This window comes from Melanotaenia boesemani, chromosome 8 (genome assembly GCF_017639745.1).
Source record: "Melanotaenia boesemani isolate fMelBoe1 chromosome 8, fMelBoe1.pri, whole genome shotgun sequence".
In the NCBI taxonomy this organism is placed as follows: Eukaryota; Metazoa; Chordata; class Actinopteri; order Atheriniformes; family Melanotaeniidae; genus Melanotaenia; species Melanotaenia boesemani.
The window spans coordinates 36,557,238-36,583,143 of NC_055689.1; the positions used below are offsets into that span (position 1 = coordinate 36,557,238).

Below are 25,906 nucleotides of genomic sequence, written 5' to 3' on the forward strand. Positions count from 1 at the left end.
GCTGGACTGGACTTAGGTTACGGCAAGTATGTTGTGGTCCAGATGTAGTCCAGATGTGGTCCAGACGCGGTCCTAATGTGGTCCAGATGTAGTCCTTATGTAGTCCAGATGTCACTAGCGGGACGAGAGGCATCCAACTGCAGATAAATGGTGGACGAGGACGCCGCCATGTCTTAAGTCTACTCCAGATGTCAGGTGACCTCGACAGCGACGGTTCTTTTTTGTGAGTGTTGTTGGTTATTCGGTGCTTACTGGAAGTTGAACTTTTTTTTTCTAACTTTATTGAACGTGAATATTGTAAACAGTTACAGATAAAAGACGACGCTGGACCAACGATGAAGAAAAGAACAGCAAAGAGAGCATTTAAACTGTCCTTTATTTAACAAGTGTTAGTTCTCTAAGATGTGGTTCTGTTCTAGAAATGACGTTCGGCATCTCTCGGCTCCATGGTCCGGGCTAACGTTAGCTTAGCTAAAGAAGGTGCACTTGTAATTAAAAGTTTTGGCAAAGAGGTTAATCAGTTTAATCTGCCTTTGTGGTGGGTTGTGTAAAACATCTTTGCACAAAGTCACTTCTATTAGCTAATATTTATTTCAGTTTATTTATTATGGAAAACCCCTTGAGATGTAACATCTCGTTTGCAAGGGGGACCAAAAGAAACATAAAGACATAGACATAACAATAGACAAAACAATATTACAATATACCAAACATACTGTGTAACACTATATATAAAAGAAGGACAGTACACGATACAACAAGCACTTGCTTTCACAACCCACTTCTACCAAAACTATATAGAATCATCATTCACAGAGTTTGTGTCAGTTGCAGTTTACACAATTTCAGATTAACGGATTAACACATAAGGAGCAGTGTGGAAACAGCATTACAAACACTGGCAAACTGTTTGGAGGTGAGTATTGAGTAGAATTCTGAAATGACAATAGGATGTTGTTGACCTCTAAGATGCAGGTAAATGGTTTCCGTCATTAGGGGCCAAATAGGAGAAGGACCGCCAACCTGCCTCCTTCCTCACTAATGGAACAATAAAGGAGAGATTTTCAGACTTTCTTAAAGAGTAGGAGGACGAAAAAGTGAGTTAAGAAACATTTTACATATGGAGGCAAGTCAAAATAAGCACATTTAAAAAGAAATTGAAACCAATGGCAGCGTCTTCTCCCGTCAGGCTGTAACCAATTAAGTTTCTCATATAGAGTACAATGATGAGTTCTAAGAGGACATCTTAAGATGAATCTGCAGAGAGTATTAAATAAGATATTTAATAGTTTAAGATGTATATCATATGCATTTTGATAAATTATGTCAGCATTCCACCCTCACCCTTTTCCGGCCGAGGACCATGGTCTCGGATTTGGAGGTGCTTATTCTCACCCCAGCCGCTTCACACTCGGCTGGAAATCGCTCCAGTGAGAGCAGAAGATCATGGCCCGATGAAGCCAACAGAACCACATCATCTGCAAAGAGCAGAGACCCAATTCTGAGGCCACCGAACCGGATCCCTCCAACACCTCGGCTGCGCCTAGAAATTCTGTCCATAAAGGTCATGAAAAGAAGTGACAAAGGGCAGCCTTGGCAGAGTCCAACCCGCACTGGAAATGATTCTGATTTACTGCCAGCAATGCAGATCACGCTCTGGCACCAGTTGTACAGGGACTGGACAGCTCGTAAAAGCGAGTCCAGCGCTCCATACTCCCGGAGTACCCCCACAGGAGTCCCCAGGGGACATGGTCGAATGCCCTCTCCAAGTCCACAAAGCACATGTAGATTGGTTGGGCAAACTCCCATGCCCCCTCCAAAACCCTGAAGAGGGTGTAGAGCTGGTCCACTGTTCCACGACCGGGATGAAAACCACACTGCTCCTCCTCAATCCGAGGTTCGACTATCTGACGGACCCTCCTCTCCAGCACCCCTGAATAGACCTTACCGGGGAGGCTGAGGAGTGTGATCCCCCTGTAGTTGGAGTACACCCTCCGGTCCCCCTTTATAAAGAGGGAGACCACCACCACAGTCTGCCAGTCCAGGGGAACTGTCCCCGATGTCCACGCAATGCTACAGAAGCCAAGACAGCACAACAGCATCCAGAGCCTTAAGGAACTCTGGGCGGACCTCATCCTGTTAGGGTCCCTGTCTGTCCCCCCTATGTGTGTTTATGTTTCTGGATTGCCCTAGTGTGTGTGTCTGGCTCCCTCTGTCTGTCTTGTGCGTCATGTCTGTCCCCAGCCACGACAGTGTCAGCAGCAGCAATCACCTCACCTGGGCTGATCTTCACACCAGGACCTCATTCATCCCATCAACCACTGCATACTTAAACACCGGATCTTTCCTCATTCCTCGCCGGATCGTCCAGTTACTTCCTGGTATATCGTGGCCTCGCTAGATCTCTGCTTAAAATCCCAACTCGTGTCTTCTAACGCTGTCTTGTGTTCAGGTTCCTGGTTTGTTGGATTCTGTCAGCCCTGCCTGCTACGCCTCCCTCCTGGATTGCTTTTCTGTCGCCTGGATTCCCATCCATCTCCAGCTCAAGCCAGCTCCACACAAACGCTCAGCCTGTCATCCACTCTGCCTACCGTGAACCATCGTGACTCCTGGATCCTACCTGTGGCTTATACTGCGCTTTGGATTCTGTTCAAAAAGACTCTATTAAATTCCCTGTTGTTTCTTAACCCAACCACTCTCTGCTGTTTTTGGTTGCTCAGTGTCTGCCTCTTGGGGGTCCAGAAAGCATTCCTGCCTGACACACCGTAACACATCCACCCCCAGGGCCTTGCCACCGAGGAGCTTTTTAACCACCTCAGCGACCTCAGCCCCAGAGATAGGAGAGCCAGCACCAGCTACACCAGACTCTGCTTCCTCATCGGAAGACGTGTTGGTGGGATTGAGAAGGTCTTCAAAGTATTCCCTCCACCGCCTCACAACGTCCTGAGTTGAAGTCAACAGCCCCCCATCCCCACTGTACACACTGTTGACAGAGCACTGCTTTCCCCTCCTGAGCCGCCGGACGGTGGACCAGAATCTCCTCGAAGCCGTCGGGAAGTCATTCTCCATGGCCTCTCCAAACTCCTCCCTTGCCCAAGTTTTTGCCTTAGTGACCGCCGAAGCTGCGCTCCGCTTAGCCCGCCGATACCCATCAGCTGCCTCTGGAGTCCCACAGGCCAAAAAGGCCCGATAGGACTCCTTCTTCAGCTTGACGGCATCCCTTACTGTCGAAGTCCACCAACGAGTTCGGGGGTTACCGCTGTGACAGGCACCGACAACCTTACGGCCACAGCTGCGGCTGGCCGCCTCGACAATAGAGGCATGGAACACAGCCCATTCGGACTCAATGTCCCCCGCCTCACCCGGAACATGGTTGATGGGAGTTGAAACTCTTTCTGACAGGGGACTCTGCCAGACATTACCAGCAGACCCTCACAACACGCTTGGGTCTGCCAGGCCTGACCGGCATCCTCCCCCACCATCTGAGCCAACTCACCACCAGGTGGTGATCAGTTGACAGCTCCACCCCTCTCTTCACCCGAGTGTCCAGAACATGCGGCCGCAAGACAAACGACATGACTACAAAGTTGATCATCGAACTGTGACCTAGAGTGTCCTGGTGCCAAGTGCACATGTGGACACTCTTATGTCTGAACAAGGTGTTTGTTATGGACAGTCCACGACGAGCACAGAAGACCAACTACAAAACACCACTCGGATTCAGATTAGGGGGGCGGTTCCTCCCAGTCACACCCCTCCAGGTCTCGCTGTCATTGCCCACATGAGCACTGAAGTCCCCTAGCAGAATGAGGGCGTCCCCAGAAAGAGTGCTCTCCAACACCCCCTCCAAGGACTCCAAAAAGTGTGGGTACTCTGAACTGCTATTAGGTGCATAAGCACATACAACAGTCAGGACCCATCCCCCCACCCAAGGGCGGAGGGAGGCTACCCTTTCGTCCACCGGGGTAAACCCCAACGTACAGGTCAAGTCAGGGGGCAATAAGCATGCCCACACCTGCTCGGCGCCTCTCACTGGGAGCAACTCCAGAATGGAAAAGGGCCCAACCCCTCTCAAGGACAGTGGCTCCAGAGCCCAAGCCGTGCATCAAGGTGAGTCCAACTATATCTAGCCGGAACCGCTCAACCTTGTGCACCAGCTCAGGCTCCTTCCCCAACCACAGAGGTGACATTCCACGTCCCTAGACCTAGTTTTTGCAGCCGAGGATCAGACCGCCAGGGTCCCCATCTCTGGCAGCCGCCCAGCTCACAATGCACCCGACCCCTACGGCCCCTCCTGCAGGTGGTGAGCCCACGGGAGGGGAGGCCCATGTCACCTATTTGGGCTGAGCCCAACCGGGCCCCATGAGCAACGGCCCGGCCACCAGGCGCTCGCCTCCATGCCCCACCTCCAGGCCTGGCTCCAGAGGGTGGCCCCAGTGACCCACGTCCGGGCAAGGAAAACCTTGGTCCTTGCTTTTTCATTGTTATAGGGGTAATGTGAGCCGCACTTCGTCTGGTCCCTCCCCTAGACACCTGTTTGCCATGGGTGACCCTACCAGGGGCATGAAGCACCCGACAACATAGCTGCTAGGATCGTCAGGACACACAAACTCCTCCACCACGATAAGGTGGCGGCTCAGGGAGGAGAACAGTAATTTCATTATCCATTAATGCGCCATTAAACCTAATAATTTGATCTAGCATTCCTAGTTTGTGTTTTGGAGTGATTTCTAACCTGACAGTATCTCTCCCAATCAGCTGGTTCTTTAGAGCTCCTATACTTAGTCCAAGCTTGGTCTCGTTGTTTGTAAAGGTTAATTAAATCAGAACGAACCCATGGAAGATGTCTTCCTTTAACATGAATAGTTTAGAAAGAAGCATGTTTATCAATGACTTTCACTTCAGAATGGAAGAATTCCCATGCATCTGTGACGTAGGGCATCAACTGAAATCTGGTCCAGGTAATGTTAGCAAGGTCAGTCAATATTCAAAATTATACATTTTTTATTATGTTCTTTTTTTTTTTTTTTGCTACTAGCTTCAGCCTACACCCTTTCGGTCTTTGTTTTTTTTTTTTTTTACCTTACTGTAATATGTTTTATTTACTTTCACTATGCCGAGATAAATAAATAAACATTGTGGAAAAGTTGGAGATGGAACAGAATAAAAAGTTGATCATTAAAAAAGAAGTGTGGGTTAAGTTCTTTATGCTGCCACTATGATCATGTGCTGGTGTGTTGACCTTGACTTTGCGTCAAGGGAAGATCAATACACCAGAAATGTAGAACAAGGTCCTGAATTACATCTGGCCCATAACATGTATGTATATAGAAATATATATATATTTGTATATATGTGGTTATATTTTGGGTAAATGGTGACGTCTGTCTTACTCTACTCTCCTAACACTGCTGATTCACTCTGCATCATTGTCTATAAAACCTTATAGGTTTGAGATTTGATTTGTTTAAGTGGAAATATAAACTCTGCTTTTCAGCGCTCTGCAACCTCTGCTTGGTTTTCTTCATTTTATCTTCTCTATAACACATTTTAAAACATTTTCTATTCTTTCCAAAGCTCTATGAAGCACATTGTTGGTGAGTTTTTCTATTAGAATAATTAGTGTTTGCAGCTGGAACCACAGAGACTCTGATAAAACAGGAATGAGCAGAATTCATCTGATATGAAGCTGTGGTCTGAATACTACTTCCCTCCTCTTTGAAGAGTAGTCAGATATCTGTGTTCAGGTTTTTGTACAGCCTCTTCTACACTTTGTATCACTGTGTTTCTAGAGCACAGTAGTAGAGAGCTGTGTCTGCCAGGGTTAGCTCGCTGATGGTCAGGCTGGTTGTTGTAGACGATGTTTCTGAGGAATATCGCTGATCAGGAATGTGTTCATATGTGGAGCCATGTTGTTTCCACAATATGAACTGAGGAGCCTGAAGGTCAGAATGATGTTTGAACCAGTGGAGGAGAGGATAACTAGCATCAGTCTGATATCTACATGTGAGTTTGAGAGGTCGTCCTTCTCTTCCACTGACTTCATCTTGATCAGGAGAGATTGTGTCTGCAGCTTTTAGTCCTGGAAAAAGTAGAGAAAATGAAGCCATCAGACTAACATTGTCCATGAGGCTGAGAGGAGAAGACAGTGGAAAATGTCTCCTGTACAGTGTTACTCTGTGGACATTCACAACTAAATCAACTGTAGAACTCTGTCAGTTCAATTTACAAGATGATCCAAAGATGATTTTCATTCTATCAGAGCAAAGAAAGCAGAAAAGTAGTGAAATGCAGTCTGTATATGTGGTTAATGCAGCAGCTTCAAGCAAACTTTAATCCCTGTTCTTAAACTCACCTAGAATGTGAGATAGAAGCAAAAAGAGGTAAAGCAACATGTCTTTGGAGTTCTTAAAGCCAGACACACAGCAGATGAACAATGTTCTTCCACTGCAGTAGAATGAGGAAGAAATAATGTCATTGGATGAGCTGAAGTTCAGTGGGCGGGGCCATGATGTTTTCAGTTCAGCTCAACCAATCAGATTGTTTCCTGCTTCCACAGCAGCTCTGTCTCTGTCTCTGATCTTTACTGCTTCATTTCTCTCTTGTCTTTGTCATCAGTCCAATGACTCAACAATCAGAGCTTTAACAGCGTGCGAGGCCCTCTAGTGGACGTTGTGGAGTATTGCGTTGTCTTTGCTCCAAAGGTTTTTGTACAGAGTTTTGCTGTTTCCTGTCACTGTGGGCTGCAGAGCACAGTAGTACACAGCAGAGTCAGTCACATGAAGCTTCTGGATCTTCAGAGGAACTGATGATTTGTCTCTGATCTCAGCATCAAATCTGTCTTTGCTGAACTCTTGATCATTTTCTCTTGATGTTGAGTAACGTTTCAGCATATACTTTGGGAAACTTTTTACTTCTTGTTTGTACCAGAATAATCTTTGATATGTGTCACTGGTAGTAAAAGTACAGCTGAGTGTAACATGGTCTCCTTCAGCAGCAGTAACATCTTCTCTTGGCTGGGTCACTGTGTCTTCTCCTTTACACTCTGAGGAAGAACAGAACATGCAGAGGAAGAGATGAATCAATAAAGATGATTGATTAAAGGAGAAGAATGAGCAGCTTTAAAGAGTTCTATTCCATGTAGAATAGATGTCATTTCCACTCATCATTGTCACTTTGAAGCATAGAAGGTGTTTTTACAAGGTAACAAATGGCAGCAGAAATGATGTGCTGTGATTTTCTGTAGAATGAACATTAAAAGCTCTTCATGTACAGCTCAGTAATGTGTTCAAGTGTTTGAAGAGGAAACATGTTGAGTTTCTATCTTACCAAAGAAAAGAGCAGCCAGAATAATCCACAGCCAATGTTCCATCTGTACAACAAGGTTTCAATCAGCAGGAGAAACTAGCTGATGTTCAACATTCAGTCTGACAATTGTTCTCTTCACAGCAGCTCTTCTTATTGACAGAAAGCTTGAACACAGTGCAGAAGTAGAGCCCCGCCTACTTCATCATGTGGCCTCTTGTGGAGGAAAAGGTTCACTTCAACAGGGAGGAAAAAGCCTTCCAGCAGAGCCTCAGTGAGCTGTTCACAGCTGACACCTAAAGGAAGAGAAAACTCTGGAAGTTTCTGATCTGATAGTTGTTCTCAGTCAAACTCTCTTCATGTTAAATATATGATTTAGTTTTCAAAGCTTCCTGGAGCTGAAAGAATCAGCAACAAGGAGAATCAGATTGAAAACAGCAGCTGTAAAACTGACAAAGAGCTGCAGGAGGACCTGATGGAGGAAGGAACTAAAGTGGATCAAATGTTCTGAAGTTATGCAGTTTCTGGGGTTTTAACAACTATGTTCATCTTTTAACTTCAGCTTTGCTAAAAAAATAATAATAATAAAAAAAAGTATAATAATAATAACAAAGAAGAAGAAGAACCAGCTGCCACAAAAGCTGCTTTTGTCTTTCTACCACTGCTCTGTAGAGTCTGTGCTGACGTACTGTCTGTGTGTTTGGTTTGCAGCTGCACAGCAGCACAGAGAAAATGGCTCCAGAAGGTCCTCACCACTGCCCAGAAAACCATCGCTGCCCTCTGCCTTCTTGGATGAACTGTACACCTCTCGGTGCCTCAAGAAAGCGCGAGATATAATTTAGGACAAAACTCATCCAGGACATCATCTGGTTTTTAGCACTTCCAATTTCATTATGTTTAATGACAATAAAGGTCTATTTATGTTGTTTCAACTTTCCTAAAATAAGTTTCCACAAGTGTAGTGTTATTTTTCCCTGTTTAACTCTCATGTTGTGGAATCCCTGTATGCTAGAATATTCCTGTATGGAGGTTATGTTTCACTGAATATTCATGTGTTCATAAGTTTGTACTGAAAACCTTCAGCATGTTAGATGTTCTGTAGAGATGGAGGTGACTTGATGTGACGTAACTTCCACACATTCCCAGCATCGCTGCTGCAGTCCCGTCTGATTCCAGTCTGGTGCTTCCCTTCTGGGGGTTGGTTGGCAGTGGACGTGGCTGGTCTTGCCAGGAGAATCTTGATGGCGGATCCACCGTAAGTGTCATCAGTGTTACCTGGGTTTAGCAATGGTTTCCTGTCTTTTGGGTGACAGCTGCTTAACTTTGTCTGCAGTGTGGCAGTTTACCCGCCGTGGTTGGGGCAGCCTGTATTGGCTCTGTCTTGTTAGGTGGACTGTCCCTTCCCCTCTCAGCTGCTGCAGTGTCTTGGCATCGGGCCAGGTTGCCTTTTCCCTGCATCGGGTGTCTGGCTGCGTTTCCCTTCCTCCTTCAGGCAGGGGAGGCTTCATTCACGGGTAGGACATCTAACCCAGAGTTTTATCTGGTTCTAATATGTAACTCATCTAAGTTTTTATTTGTAGACGTATAGGTTGGCTGGACGCTGTGAGCCAGATCCTGCTCCGGCGTCCTGGAATGCTCTGCTGTCCTGTCGGGGTTTATTTCTAAGCACCTGCTGTTTGGACACACTCTCCCTGCTGGACTCTGCCTGGCTGAACCAAGCGCACAGCTGGGCTCCTGCTGGATCATCCCTGCTACAGCCTGTTTTTATGGACTTGCACGGTTTGGTTTTGTTTGCATCTTTGATTGTTTTGGACTTATAATCTTTTGTTGCCATGTGTTATGTTTCCTTTGTGTACAGGTTGTTGGGTTTTGTTAATGCAGGACTTTCTCCAGCCTCCGGTGCTTAATTTTTACCTTTTTTTTGCATTTATTGAGTTTTTTATTTACATATCCACCTGTGGTCCTGGTGTTTGGAGGAGAAGGAACTGAGGACCTGATCCAGGATCCTGTCGATACCACTGCAGGTTCTCAGCTGCAACTGAGTAGTTACAGGACAGAGTTTCTCTGTGACCCTCTGATGAAAACACTTCAGCTCTGCTGGGAGTTATATCATCTTCCAGGCTGTTACCTGCTGATCAGACCACATGTTTTATTTCCAGCTCTGATCTAAAGTCAGATTTCACTTCAATGAGAATCCAAACTCTATCTGTAGTTTTTAACCTGGTTGTTTTCCAGGTTTTCTTCTTACAAACATACGTACCTACGAGAGCTGAAAAGAAGCAAATCACAGCCAGTGTTTCCATGTTTCCAGAGGAGAAATGGTGGACCTGGAGTTCAGGATGAATTATCTGTGAGAGGTTTTGTGTTTGGTCAGATGTTCACAGCTGCAGTCAAACAGTAGGAGGAGACTCATGAACCTGAGCTGCTTTTCTGCTCAGCACAGTTCTAGTTTTATCTGAGTTAGTGCAGCATTTCTGTCAGCTCAAACCAGTCTGACATAAAGACTGATTACCACAGAGCTCTACAGCCTGGAGAGGAGAAAGTGTGTCATCCTGCAGGTGTCTGAAAAAAGCTGAGAGAAAACCATAATCACTTTAAATTATTACCTCCACCAAAGTAGAGGTCATGTTTTCAGCAGTGTTGCTTTATCTGTTAGGAACATAACTAAAAAAATGGACAGATTTTGATAAAATTTCCTGGAAATCTGATAAACAGAAAAGAAACAAAGGATTAGATTTTAGGGGTGATTTGGATCAGGATCCAGGATTTTCTTTAAATGATTCCTTACTATGGAGAGGTAGGGATAATTTCACCAGATTCTGGCTCAAAACTAATGTCTAAAATCACTGGGAACACATTACAATGGCTTGGTGGAGGTCTGTGGTCTCTGAGTGCTTTTAGATTTTATTTATACATTCAGATTAGCTCTCAAACGTCTTGTAATTGGACAAAGATTAAATCCCTATAAAGGGTTAAACATTAGTTTCTGACGTCATTGGTGTATATAATTAAATTATATTTAGGTAAGTACTACGGTACATTTAGAAGTTAAATTATATTTAAGTAAGTACATTTAAGTAAGTAATATTTCAAATACAAAGCGGAATAAAAGGTTGACTTCCTCTTCTGCTGCCGGAACTTCCCAGTGTGACACCAACCGGAAGTAAACAAGCCGCTAACAGCATCGTTAGCTTTCCTCGTGTGAGGACGGAGCAGGAAGACGGTTGTGTTGTCGTCTCTCAGCTGAATATTTCAGTGTTTCAGCAACAATGTCTTCAGTTCAGCATCTGAGAGAGTTTATCAGCGAGCGACTAACTGCTGCTGCTGAAGAAATATTCACAGAGTTTGAAAAAGCCATCGTCCAGTACGAAGAAGAGATCGATCGTCAGCGCAGGCTGCTGGATATCACCTGGAATCCACAGATAAAGTTAATCAGAACAGGTATGAAACACTGGGATGGTCTGAATGAACTAACACATGGACTCATGGAGGATCCTGATCAGAGCTCTACGGTACATTTAGTTTAGATTTATTTGCTTTATTTGTCAGGGACCATGTAGAAAACCTGATCCACAAGGTAAAGATGCTCTGTAGCAGATTCCAGCGTTCTCACTAATTCCCATCTGTAGTCCACGTGGCAGCATTTAGTTTTAGACTGAGAGGAAAATGATGCTGCAGCTGCAGTTTCAGGCAGAAACACTAAGAGAGACGCTGAGATGCCACTGTGGGCTGGTTGCAGACGTTTCACATCTCTACCACCCCAATGCAGATATTTGCAGGGACGTAGTTAGCAGGAAATAATAGAAGCTTTTCACTGTACTTCAACACTTCTTTCTTTCTACGTTTTTACTGACATGTTTCTGTAGTTACCGTCATGTGTTGCTGCTACTAAGAACTTCATGGGTAAATCCAGAGTAATTATGAAGCTGTTGAACAGTAGTTTCCTCGTATTTACCCATTTGAACTAGCTGCAGTTACCGGGTAAGTAAGTGAACTTCACATGTTCTTACTGGGTAAATACCTAAAACTGACTGATAATTTGGTCCTTTCAGGAAAAAAAGCTTCATTTTCATCTTTATTTGGGGAAGATGATGTTCCCATTTAAAATGAGTGTGTTTTGTAGTGATGGGACTTATGGCTCTTTGAAACGAGTCGTTCATTCGGGAGTCGACGCTTCAAAGAGTCGTTCAAAAGACTGGTTCTTTTATGTTTTGCATTATTTTAAAAGAGCAGTGTTTTAATCCTAAAATAAAACATTACAATTTAAGGCATATTAAACATATTAAACTTTTCCATGCAGCAGCCCACCTGTGGAGGTCTGTTTGGTCCAGCAGGACCCACCAAAGATTTCATGCAGTAAAATAAGCCAACAAGCAGATTTCCAGCCAGATAAACACACTGATGAAGTCACAAAGTCTCCTCATCAGCTTTAACCTGGACTAAGAAAATGTTCCTCATTGGCCCAGTTTACAGCTGTTTCTGAGCTGGACCAGGACAGATGTGGACAGATGTGGACGGTAGCCTACGTGTACAGACTAGTTTAGCTGAGCAGCAGCAGTACTGAAATATCCACCTGTCACTTTAACACAGCACATAAAATGAACTGGTATTTTCTCTGTGGTAGCAGGAAATCCCATATAGACCCTGTATGTCCAAGGCTGGAATAACCAGTAGCTTTTATGTTTGGGCTGATGGGAGATGGAACAGTACAGCAACAAACCAGGTGGTTGTTTGCAGTTGCACCAAAAACCATGTGATATGATCGCTGTGACACCGTTCCAGGTCACATTATTGGTTTTCCTGCACACTTTACAAAAAGCTTCCCGATCGTTCCCCATGACCGGCTAAAGCCGGTCTTTAAATGCCGGGTCAGCGAGCCAAAGTTGTGGGACGGAACGTGGCTTGCTAGCATCAACATACTAGAGCTGTTCCGACACCACGCATGCACACAACAGGTCGGACAGCAGAACCGATCGAGGCTTTCAATGCCGGCCCAGGTCCTGCCGTCCTGCTCACACGTATATATCAGGACTGGATGTCGTCACTAATTTCCTGAATCAATTCCATTCACAACAACCTATTTCAATTCAATTTCGATTAAATCTGATTTGATATCGATTCATTTATACCTGATTATGTAACACCACCTGTTTTTCTTCAATATTAAAGATGATCTCAGTTAACTTTTTAATATATTAAACACTGAGTGCATCTACTTGTCAATCAGTTATCTGGGAGTAATCAGATTACTGTAATAATCTGATTTAACACATCTTCATTCGTTTCTGAACTACCAGAACAAAACAGCGTTTCCCCAGATTCACAGCCAGAAACTCTGTGATGGAAAAAAAACTCAGAGAAACAAGTGAAACTTTTTAAAAGTCCTGATGAAGCGTTTCATTCAGCGGAGTCGCTCTAATTATTCTTTAAGTTCAAATCTCACATAACGTGCTGTTAATTAAACCTACAAAGAACACTGGATCCATTTAAATCCGTAATACCATTCAGAAATTCCTACAGTGACGTAGTTTCAGCTTGATCAGCTGTGTGAGTTGCCATGACGACCGTGACACTATGGGTGTAAAACTGGAGCAGGAGAAATCCTCCATCTGCTCCTCACTGCAGCAAGATGCTTCCTTCTTCCATCATTTCTGTCTGATTTTCAGCTGGTTGACGTGTTTTCAGACACGTGCACTCTGTCCTCTGACAGAAACCTGTGTGTGTGTGTGTGTGTGTGTGTGTGTGTGTGTGTGTGTGTGTGTGTGTGTGTGTGTGTGTGTGTGTGTGTGTTTTAACTGCTGTGGACACAGAGAGCAGCTATGACATGCCGTCATGGAAACCAGATAAATAGCATCAGACTGTTTACTGTTTGATAAAAGGATGAAGTGTAAACTTGTTCTAGAGGAAATGTGACTTTAAATGACCATGTGGGATTTATTTTAAACTACGTGGGTTGTGACATCACTTCCTGTTGCTGGAAGTGACAGTGGGCGTTAGCATTAGCTGCTAATATGAGAGTCGTAGCGTTAGTTGCTAATGTGAGCAGTAATACCCTGAAAAAGACTTTACAGATGAATGTAATCCACACTGGTGAATAAAAACATCTGAATGTCACACTTAATCTCGGGAAGAGAAGCTGATTGGATGGAGGCGACGGAGGAAACCAGTTGTGTGTATATATGCTAAGATCTCGCTGAGTCTCGGTAAGTCAGGCAAAAGTCACGTTAACAGAAATGAGGACGTATGAAAAATTGATCTCAAAGTTTTATGAATCGATGTTGGATTTATTTTATTTTAATAATTAAAATAATAAAATTGGTTTGTCAAACCCAGCCCATCCATCCGTTCCTCCATCCATCCTTATCCGGGGTCGGGTCGCGGGGGCAGCTGCCTCAGCAGGGAAACCCAGACTTCCCTCTCCCCGGCACATTCATCAGCTCATCCAGGGGAATCCTGAGGCGTTCCCAGGCCAGCCGAGAGATAGTCTGTCCAGCGTGTCCTGGGTCTTCCTCGGGGCCTCTTTCCGGTGGGACGTGCCTGGAACACCTCACCAGGGAGGCGTCCAGGAAGCATCCTAACCAGATGCCCGAGCCACCTCATCTGGTTCCTCTGGATGTGGAGGAGCAGCAGCTCTACTCTGAGCCCCTCCCGGACCACCGAGCTTCTCACCCTATCTCTAAGGGAGAGTCCGGCCACCCTGCGGAGAAAACTCATTTCAGCCGCTTGTACTCGCGATCTTGTTCTTTCGGTCACTACCCACAGTCCCCAAACTGAGAAAAATTACCAAGAGTCTGGAACGAGTAAAAGTATAAAAAAGTTTATTACAGGAGAAGTTTTTAATACAGAATTACCTGCAAGTAATGAGAGTGGTTGTCCCGACCCGCGAGAAGTGGAGAGAGACTCTGGGGAGACAAGAGGAAAAACAATAGTTGTACATTTCTGTAGAAAGAATCCTCCTTCCTGAAGACCTTGGGTGGACACACAACTCCAAGAGCTGGCGTCAAACAACCTCACATAGTGTCTCCACCAGAACCAGTCTAAGGGTCTGAGGAAGGACCAGATGAAGGTCATCTTACCCTCGTAGTGAACTTTTAACAGAGCTTGTACATGAAGAGAAGAAACCTTAAAAGAGAATAAAAGCATGAAGAGTAAAAATGTACAATGTAAAAAGTGTAAATGAATATAGTAAAGGAAGTAATTATAGGTGTGATTATAATATTATATATAGAGCATAATAAGTCAAATTTCTTCCACATTGGAAAAAGGGCTTTCATGATGATTTGGAGGCAGTTACATGTGTTTGTAGATGTTCTGCTTCATTTGAGGATTTTAATTGGTTTTTCATTTACTTTAAATGTGTTTTATAAACTCAGTTTGAATGTGTGTTTGTGTGTTTGTACATTTTAACTGTGCTGTTAAACTCTTTGAAAAGAGATTTTTAGTCTCAGTGAAGCTTGTAATGGTTAAATAAGTAATAATATAAATATTAAGTCCTATTTTTTCTTTTTTAGGAACCCTAGTAATTAACCTAAACTAAAATCTTTCTTCATGTTTTTCATTTGTCCCTTTATCCCTCCAGAGGTTCCACATCAATATGTCTACAAGGTGGATGAAGCTCTTCAAGATGACCAGCAGCTGTGCAACCAGAACTCAAACCTGGACCAGGAGCAACCAGAGTCTGCTCGTATTAAAGAGGAAGAGGAGGAACTCCTCAGCAGTCAGGAGGAAGAGCAGCTTTGGCTGAAGGATGAAACTGTGAAATTTCAACAGCTCATCCAGGGGAATCCCGAGGCGTTCCCAGGCCAGCCGAGAGATGTCGTCCGTCCAGCATGTCCTGGGTCTTCCCCGCGGCCTCCTCCAGATGGGACATGCCCGAACACCTCATCAGGGAGGCGTCCTGGAGGTATCCTGACTAGCAGGGCTGCACAATTAATCAGATTTTGGCCACAATTAAATTCACCTGATCGTCAACGATATTTACATTCAAAGTGCGTCTCTGCTGCATCCCTGATCACGTACATTCTCACCCTGTAGTCTGCCAACCACCAGGAGGCAAACGCAAGGCCAAAGCTTCATTAAGCTGCCTAAATAACAAGGGCGCAGTAACACACCCCTTTAACAGCCGGCAGCTGGTTGTACTCAGTGCTGCCAACTAGGGCTGCAACGATTAGTCGACGTTGTCGACAGTAAAAATAGTCGTCAATGAATTTAGCCGTCGACTATTGTCTGCAAAAGAAAAAGAAACTACAGAGTGAGACATCGTCTTCTTTTTTTATCCCTGCTGAGAGTTGCACATGTGCAATAAAGTCCGCCAGAGGAAAAATATGGCGTGGACTAGGGAGCAAAACGGTGGCCGAGGACGTCAAAAGTCTGGAACAACTTCACGTTAAACTTATAAAATAAATTAAATACATGTGAGGTTTGTAAAGTGGACCTTGTGTACGACGCAAGTACGTCTGCAATGCTCGAATACTTAAAGAGGAGGAACGTCGGACTTACATAACAACCTCATGCAAGATTTCAAAGCTGAAAGTGAAATAAGATCCATTTATAATAATCATGAGATACATAATCCGATTGGTCGACTAGTCGTTTTAATAGTCGGTGACTAATCGACCATCAGAATAGTTATTTGTTGCAGCTCTATCGCCAACGTAGCGACTTCATCACTGTATTTAGCAAGTTTTCATTCACCTCTAACCATTTCTTAAAAAACGACTAGCGACAAATCCAGCGACTTTTTCTGGATTTTTGTAGACTGACGTGAAAGAGCGTATAGTTTACTCTTCAATGAGGAGGGGGGCTGCACCGACCCCTCCCCCGTCCAGAAGCACTCAGAAGAGGCTTGTTCCTCACGCAGTAGAGCAGCATTCAGAGCAGGAGATGATCGCCTCCGTTTCATGACCAGGCTGAATATGAAACGTACATAACTGCTGCTGGAGGATCCCGCGCTGGCTTCCTGTCAGATAGTAATGTTTATTAATGAGGAGTGTCGACATAAACATTTAAAAAGTTAAAAGTGTTGTGACATGTTGCAGACTCGTAATTAAAAAAAGAATTACGCTTAATAATATTAAAGTGGTCTAAGACTATTATTATGCCCATCAACTGTGACCTACAAAACATACCCAACACTACAATACAGTCTGGAAACATTAGATATCTAGGCATAAACGTTTCCCCCAGATTATCAGAACTAACAAAGCTAAATTATGTCCAGCTACTTAAAACAATAGAGGATGATCTCTCACGGTGGAGGCGCTTACCCATATCACTCATGGGGAGGGTTGCCACAGTTAAAATGATGGTTCTATCTAAAGTAAACTACCTGTTTTCAATGATACCCACTAAACCAGGGCTATTCAATTCGGTCCTACGAGGGCCGCAACCCAGCAGGTTTTCCATGTATCCCTGCTTCAACACACCTGACTCAAATTAATTAGTCATTGTTCAGAACTTGATTGGCTGTTAGATCCATTTAATTTGAGTCAGGTGTGTTGAAGCAGGGATACATGGAAATCCTGATGGATTGCGGCCCTCGTAGGACCGAATTGAATAGCCCTGCACTAAACCATCCTCCAGTTGGTTTTAGTCACTGGACTCACATATATCTAAATTTTTATGGAAAAACAAGCCATCACGTATCAGTCTAAAAACTTTACAACAGACTAAAGATAGAGGCGGATTGGAGCTACCCGACTTTAATCATGTTTTCTTAGCTAACAAGCTGCAGTATATCTCCAAATGGCTTAAACCTAGCAGTCTGGATGAATCATGGTTAGATGTAGAGCAAGCATTGTGTGAGGATGTGTTTATCTCTGACCTGCCATTCATCAGCTCAACCTGCAAAACAAAAAGCTTATCAATTTTACTCAATGGAAAAATAAAGGAATAAAACAGTTAGAACATATAATAGAAAATGGAAACTTCTTATCATTTAATATTCTCACTTCACAATATGGAATCAGTAGCAAAACATTTTTAGAATATCAGCAGCTTAAATCGATTATATGTAAAAAATATACCATTAATCAATTAAACTTACAGCTACCTAATAGGGTGGCAGAATTCATGAATCTCAATGCCCCAAAGCTATTATCAAAACATATAGACTATTATCTAAACTAGAAGACTCAATCTGTCTTCCAACTTCAAAATGGGAGGGTGACTTATCCAGTAACTTTAATAAAGATAAATGGTCACAAATATGTTTAAACACCTTTAAAATGACTAAAAATTCAAATATGCAACTAATACAAATCAAAATTCTGCATAGAACTCATTATACAGGACAAAGGATGTTAATTTTATTTTATTTAACCTTTATTTAACCAGGTAAAAAAATGTTTGAGAACCAGTTCTCATTTACAAACATGACCTGGCCAAGAGGCCCCAGCAGGAATAAATAACGTACATACATACAAACATACAACTGTGCATACACAGGACCACAATGCAACAATACAATACAAATTAAAAAAGCGCAGAGTAAGTACAAATATATAAAAATGAAAGGGGGAAAGGGAGTAGAACACAGTATATAAGACGGATCTATGTGAGAGAAAAAGTAGTGGAGAAATGTTTGTATCTAAGGGAGAGTCAGCATCGTCAGCAGGAACAAGTATCTACAATAATCTGTTGAAGTCTCTGTCTAAACAGAGAAACAGATATCAGAGCTGGAAGTTTGAGAGTGTTCTGCAGTGTATTCCAGTCATTTGCAGCGGCAAAGTGGAAGGCGTTACGGCCAAAAACAGTGGCGGTTTTGGGAATGATGAGCTTAATAAATTCGGTTGACCTGGTGTGATAAGTGCTGTGAGCGAGGTGGAGAAGAGATGAGAGATAGAAAGGTGTCTTGTGTAAAATTGGCTTGTAAATAAAAAGAAACCAATGATGGAGTCGCCAAGTGTGAAGGGAGGGCCAGCCCACCAATTTATAGAGATCACAGTGGTGGGTGTGGAAAGGGGTGTTTGTGGCAAAGCGTATGGCTGAGTGGTAGAGAGTGTCTAATTTTTTAAGGGCTGCGCTTGATGCCATATTATAAATGATGTCGCCATAGTCAAAAATTGGGAGTAAAGTCAATTTGACTAAAGTGCATTTGGTTGCGTGAGTGAAAGAGGCTTTATTACGGAAAAGAAACGCTAGTCTGGCTTTTATTTTGGCTTGGAGATTATTTATGTGGGTGACGAATGACAGAGATGAATCCAGCCAGATGCCCAGGTACTTATAGGAATTGACATAATCCAAAGCCGTGCCGTCTAGGCAGGTGAGTATTGGTAGGGTGTCAGCGCCAGTTTTCCGACTAAAAAGGATGCACTTTGTTTTACTGGAGTTGAGGCGAAGGTGGAGGTTGTGGAAGGACTGCTCTACTGAAGTGAGACTGAGTTGATGAACAGCTGCAGCAGTTTGTGGGGAGGGGCCGACTCAATACAGAATGGTGTCATCGGCATACAGGTGGATCCGAGAGCTGCCAGCAGCTTTATCTATGTCATTGATGTAAATGGAGAAAAGGGTGGGGCCCAAAATAGACCCTTGAGGCACACCTTTGGAAGTAATGAGTGGTTCTGACATGATATTTTCTGCTTTCACCAACTGGGCACGGTTAGAAAGGAAGCTGGAGAACCAGTCACAACAGGAGATGGACAGACCAATATTGGAGAGCCTTTGTAGAAGGATCTTATGGTCAACTGAATCAAATGCCTTGGCAAGGTCAATAAAGGTGGCTAAGCAGACCTGCTTGGAGTCTAGTGCTGTCTGGCCTGTGTTGTTTTGTTCCTGAGTTGCCGAAAGGCAAGCCAGTCCGCCGGGGATTGTGTGGAGCGGGCTTTCCGCCAAAGGGTGTTCTTATGATGGATAAGTTCAGCCAGATCATGGGAAAACCAGGGGCTATAACGATTCTTAATTCTGCATTTTCTCAAAGGAGCATGTTTATTGACAATTAGACTGAATGTATTTTTGAAAAAACACCATGCCTCATCCAGGGAGGGAGCAGAGCCAACTCTATCCCAGGTCACCGCCTCAACATCCTGAAGAAAGGCTTGCATGTTAAGATTCTTGAGAGAGCGCTTGGTTACAATGACTGGGGGTCTTTTGACTGAACAGCCAATGCGTACACAGGCAATAGCACAGTGATCGCTTATTTGGCTGAAAACACCAGACTGATAGTTAGATGGGGTGTTGGTGAGAATGAGGTCAATCAGCGTGGAAGATGAGGGAGATTTTAGATTTGGTCTGGTGGGCTCAGATATTAATTGAGTAAGATTTAGAGCATCAAATTGCTGCAAAACTATGTCAGGAGGGTTAACCATATCCCAGTTTAGATCACCCAAAAGAACAAACTCAGAGGTTGTGAATGGTACAAGGAGCTGACTAATGGCTGAGAGTGCAGAAGCTGGTGCGGAAGGTGCTCTGTAGCAGACAGCAACAGTGAGAACAAAACTGGCTGAAAGTCTAAGCTTTAATATCAGCAACTCAAACTGTTTGGGGACAGACTTAGATAGAACAACAGCACATTGCAAATGATCTTTAATATACATGGCTACACCACCGCCCCTAGTGGCTCTGTCTTTACGAAATACATTATATCCTGGTATAAATATGTCCTGATCAGTGACACTTTTTTTTAACCAGGACTCGGAAACAGCTAAAACATCAGGATTAGCAGTATGTAACAGTGTTTTTAAATGATCAAAATGCTTTGGATTTAGCAGGCTGCAGATATTTACATGTAAAAACCCCAAGGATTTGCGGTTACAGAAGTCTCTGAATAACAGTTGTGAAGTAGCAGTAGGACTATCTATACCAGGACCAGGATTTGGGTGAACATTCCCAGAGATAAAAAGCATGAGAATAATTAACAAGCGCCAGATGTTAGCACCGAGGGAAAGTCGTTGTTTAACCTTTACTGAAGGCATAACCGCGAACAGAGAGTTAGAGTCAGAGATCTGCTGCAGCAACATGGATAAAAAGGTCGGAATAAGATAAAATTCCTGAGTGGTAGGAAGTCCGAGAGATATCGTGGTCCAGAAGGATGAGACATCTGTAGGCTGTAGGGTAAAGTCCATTGTACTCCCATAGCGCAGCACTATAGCAGGTCCAGGTGGGGGCTTGCAGGCAGGTCTGACAGCCTCTGGCTGTGTGTGCAGGACAAATCCGAGTAGCATAGTCCAGAAGGACAATGTAGTTAGTACGGAGAAACGCATGTTACAACGAGTAAAAGCACATAGACTCAAGACAGAATTCGGTCCTACGAGGGCCGCAATCCATCAGGTTTTCCATGTATCCCTGCTTCAACACACCTGACTCAAATGAAATGGATCTAACAGCCAATCAAGTTCTGAACAATGACTAATTAATTTTAGATTATTTCTTAACTAGCAGCTCGCTGATGAATGACATGTCAGAAATCAGAATCCATCCTATTAGCATTAGTGATCACTCACCAGTATCATTCACTCTGAGAAGTAAGAGCAATAAACCAGCAACTAGAAACTGGAGATTTAATACGTCATTACTTAGATCCTGAGTTTATCAGCTACTTTAAAAGAGAATGGTCCTTATATCTAGAAAATAACGACTTGCCAGAAACTTCAGCAAGTGTTCTTTGGGAAGCAGGAAAAGCAGTAATGAGAGGGAAAATTATTTCCTTTTCTTCTCATAAGAAAAAGAAGGAAACTTTGAGAATTTCAGAGTTAGAACTCAGAATTAAATCCTTAGAGGAGCTTACCATGTCTCCCCAGAAGAACACACACTAAATGCTATAAGAAAAGCTAAACTTGAATTTAATGAAATAATAGATAAAAAGACGCAGTTCTTGGTGCAAAGACTTCACTTGGAGAATTTTGAGCATGGCAACAAATCTGGAAGGTTCCTGGCTAATCAGTTAAAAACAAATAAGGAGAAAACAACCATCTCCTCTGTCAGAGATCCAGAAGGAAACATCAGCCACCACCCTGACAAGATAAATAACACTTTCAAAGAATTCTATAAAACATTATATACATCACAACTAACTACAACAGATGACAATATTTTCTTAAATTTCTTAGTAACATCAATCTTCCACAATTAAAACATGAAAATAAAATGGTCTTGGATTCCCCCCTTTCAGTCGGCGAACTCCATGAAGCTCTCCAGCATATGTCCAACAATAAAGCTCCAGGTCCAGATGGTTACCCAGCAGAATTCTACAAAGAATTCTGGACAACGTTGGCACCCACTTTCTACAATATGATATTAGAAATAAAGGAAAAACAAAAAATACCTTCAAATATGAACCTAGCCAATATTACTCTACTATTAAAACCAGGTAAAGACCCGACACTTCCATCCAGTTACCGTCCAATTTTATTAATAAATGTAGATCTCAAAATAATTAGCAAAGCTTTGGCCAGAAGAATAGAAAAAATAACCCCTCTAATAATACATCCTGACCAAACAGGCTTTATTAGAGGTAGACTTTCCTCTACTAACATGCGTAGATTAATTAACATCATAGATTATTCTACTCTACATAATCTGGAATCCACAGTCATTTCTTTAGACGCAGAAAAAGCATTTGACCGAGTAAACTGGAAATTTTTATTTGCAACGTTAAACAAATTTGGGTTTGGGTCATCTTTCATAGATTGGATAAAAATATTATATAACAACCCAAATGCATGTGTGAAGACCAATGATCAAACTTCTCCAAGCTTCTGTTTGCAGAGAGGCACCAGACAGGGCTGCCCGCTTTCTCCATCACTCTTTGCTATTTTTATTGAACCCCTAGCTGCTGCCATAAGACAAAATAAAGAGATAAAAGGAATCCATGCCAAAAATATAGAACATAAGATAAGTCTTTATGCTGATGATGTATTACTTTTTCTCCAGAACTCACCGACGTCTCTCCCCCAGACAATCACACTTATTAACACATTCTCATCAATATCTGAATACTCTATTAACTGGTCTAAGACTATTATTATGCCCATCAACTGTGACCTACAAAACATACCCAACACTACAATACAGTCTGGAAACATTAGATATCTAGGCATAAACATTTCCCCCAGGTTATCAGAACTAACAAAGCTAAATTGTGTCCAGCTACTTAAAGCAATAGAGGATGATCTCTCACGGTGGAGGCGCTTACCCATATCACTCATGGGGAGGGTTGCCACAGTTAAAATGATGGTTCTATCTAAAAGTAAACTACCTGTTTTCAATGATACCCACTAAACCAGGGCTATTCAATTCGGTCCTAATCTAGAATAGGAATGGTGAACTGAAGAGAAGAAGGTGTATTCTCTTAGTGTGGGATGGTGAGAGCGCCAAGCATCACAGAGACCAAAATCCTTCATGTACTGTTTTACAGTTTCTGAGGATTTCCAGACTCGGTGAGCTCCTGTGGTACTTTGTTTGTCCAGTATAATGTTAAAATCACCTCCTATAATTAGTGTGTTATCTGAGTGACCATAGAGGTGAAGAGGGAGTGAAAGAAGGAGGATCATCTACATTTGGACCAGATATATTTGCGATACATAACTTAACATTTTTAATAGATAATGTAACTATTATAAATCTGCCTTCTGGATCTATGATTGTATTATCTATGTCAAAATTTAACCTTCTATTAATAAGAGTTGCTACTCCTCTCTGCCTAGAATTATAACAAGCTGAATACACGTGTGGAAACTGGGTTGTTGAGAGAAGATCTATTGTTGAGTTTGATAAATGAGTCTCTTGGAGTAATATTATATCTGCTTTCATTTCTTGCAAACGATTAAAAATATTTAACCTCTTTTCCCTTGTGCCAGCTCCACGCACATTCCAAGTGACAAATGTGAGTTCGTTCATGAACCAACCACAGACATGAGGCTATATGCATATTACTGAAGTGTGTGTGCGTGCATCCCACTGCTTCTCTGCGTACATGTGTGTCTGCCAGCTGGTTGTGACAGGGATGTATGTGCGCTTGTGCTGTTCTGTGTGTGTTCCTGTGAATCATGAAAAGTGCTGATGTGTATATAATATAATGACAAGTGTTACCGTTAACCGTTAAAGGGTCGGAGAGAAGAAGTGTAAAGAGTGAAAAGAGAGACAGTGCCAAAGGAAAAAAGTAATTTAAAAAACGCATCTGTGCTGAGAGCAGTGTAGTGGAGTCGGGCAGTGGATTTACTGTTAACTAAATTATCTTTTATGGCAGTTTTAAGGATATAACATGATCAAGTGAGAAAAGAGGAAAATTAAAGCACATACCAAGTCAGTAGAGCCACGGAGTGATGTCCGGGTCGCGGTACAGCTGTCCATTAATAAATAATTTATCCACCGCGATGACAGCGCGAGCGCCTTCAGTGATGGATTTCTTCCTGATGGGAAACAGGACTCTCCGTCGGTCCAGAATCTCTCTGGGATATCGTTCATTTACTCCGAAGTTGGTTCCCTAAATAGTTTGTCTACAATTAAATAAAAACACCTGTTTTTCCAAACACGGTGAATAATCGTGATTAATAATCGTGATTACAATATTGATCAAAATAATCGTGATTATTATTTTGGTCATAATCGTCCAGCCATACTGACCAGATGCCCGAGCCACTCTTGGAAAAGAGATTTTTAGTCTCAGTGAAGCTTGTAATGGTTAAATAAGTAATAATATAAATATTAAGTCCTATTTTTTCTTTTTTAGGAACCCTAGTAATTAACCTAAACTAAAATCTTTCTTCATGTTTTTCATTTGTCCCTTTATCCCTCCAGAGGTTCCACATCAATATGTCTACAAGGTGGATGAAGCTCTTCAAGATGACCAGCAGCTGTGCAACCAGAACTCAAACCTGGACCAGGAGCAACCAGAGTCTGCTCGTATTAAAGAGGAAGAGGAGGAACTCCTCAGCAGTCATGAGGAAGAGCAGCTTTGGCTGAAGGATGAAACTGATCAGTTTTCAATACCGGCTGCTCATGAGGAAGATGGTCACAGTGATCCAGAACCAAACAGGGACCATATTCCCTCTTACAGTCCTCCTGCAGACCAACATTCACCTTTAGAGGAAAGCACGGTTGAAGACTCAGGAACAAAAACGTGTGCAGATACACAGCCAGAAAAGCGCTGTCTAACGGAGACAAATGAGAACATAGGAGAGTCCTTTCTGTTAGAAAGTCATTGTAATGAAAGAGATGAGAAACAACATTCCTGCAAGTTCTGTGGGAAACAGTTTAACACGAAAAGTAAGTTAACTGTTCATGTAAGAACTCACACAGAAGAGAGACCGTACTCTTGTCAAACATGTGGGAAATGTTTCAGTCAAAATCATTATTTGTTACGCCACATGAAAATTCACACAGATGAGAAGCCGTATTCTTGTCAAACATGTGGAAAATGTTTCAATCAACCTCAATATTTAGTGCGCCACATGAAAATTCACACAGCCGAGAAGCCGTATTCTTGTCAAACATGTGGAAAATGTTTCAATCAAGCTCAATATTTAGTGCGCCACATGAGAATTCACACAGCTGAGAAGCCATATTCATGTCAAACATGTGGAAAATGTTTCAGGCACAAGAGTACTTTGGTGAACCACATGAGAATTCACACAGCTTCGAGGCCGTATTCTTGTCCAACATGTGGAGAATGTTTCAAACAAAATGATGATTTAAAGTTCCACATGATCACTAACAGAGAATGTCAACAGCCACCTTCTATATGTGGAAAAGATTCAATCTAAATCACGGGCTGTGAATGAACTATCTTTGGCCTGCATGATCATATCTACTCACTATTAGAGCTGGCCTGCTGATACAGCACCTGTACCACCATAATACTACAAGTCCCACAATGCACTGCCAGTACGCTTACAATCAAGGCCCGTGAGCGCGTACCTCACCGATTCTCCAGAAACCTGACGGAGCTGCTCACCTTTGGCAACAACCCCTCTCCCCAGAAAATGGATAAAGGAAAAGTGGACTTTGTAAACAGAGAATATGTTTGTGGATGTAAAGGACAAAGCTGTGTGTCTTCTGTGTGGAGACAGAGAGGCTGGAATGAAGGAATACAACGTAAGAAGACACCTTGAAATGAAGCACCACCACAAATACAAGCATCTGGAAACAAAGACTCCAGAAGTAGAAGAGGTATTAACCCTTTAGGCTCCAGAGTTTTTAGAAGTTTTTCAGGAAAACTGAGAAGAAATGTTTTTGAGTTTGAGTAGTAGCAGTAAAATTACTCATCTAGTTTCATATTGGTTGTCGTATTAGACACTTTGGCTATCACACACACAAATGTTCGAGCATTGCAGACGTACTTCCATGGTACTCAAGGTCCTCTTTAGAAATGTAAAAAAGTCATTAAAATGAGTTTTAAATTTTGAATCGGGCGGCCCTCAACTTGTTCCTTTTTTCTTAATTTTGGCCCACTGTGTGTTTGAGTTTGACACCCCTGATCTAAATGATGATTTAAGGGCCTCAACAGAAGTCAGACAGCTGAGAAGCTGGTTCCTGTAAAATGTGGAAAATGTTTCCTGTAAATTGTGATTCAAAGGGCCACATGAAAACTCACTAAGAAAAGACTTGCTTCTTGTCAAATGTGGACGTTTTAAAGAAAGTTTTTTGTGTGTGTGTTTAGCAACCA

General features: G+C 42.7%; 1 protein-coding gene across 1 annotated transcript in view; it reads left to right on the forward strand.

Moving 5' to 3' along the window:
* Window positions 1-25,585, forward strand: part of LOC121645120 (zinc finger protein 397-like) — a 35,828-nt gene extending 10,243 nt beyond the window's left edge. The window contains exons 4-5 of the mRNA XM_041993513.1: window positions 15,066-15,208; window positions 24,040-25,585. Coding sequence (XP_041849447.1) covers window positions 15,066-15,208; window positions 24,040-25,004 — 1,108 coding nt within the window. The 3' untranslated portion in view covers window positions 25,005-25,585. The remainder of the gene's footprint in view (window positions 1-15,065; window positions 15,209-24,039) is intronic.
* Window positions 25,586-25,906: the final 321 nt, after the last annotated feature.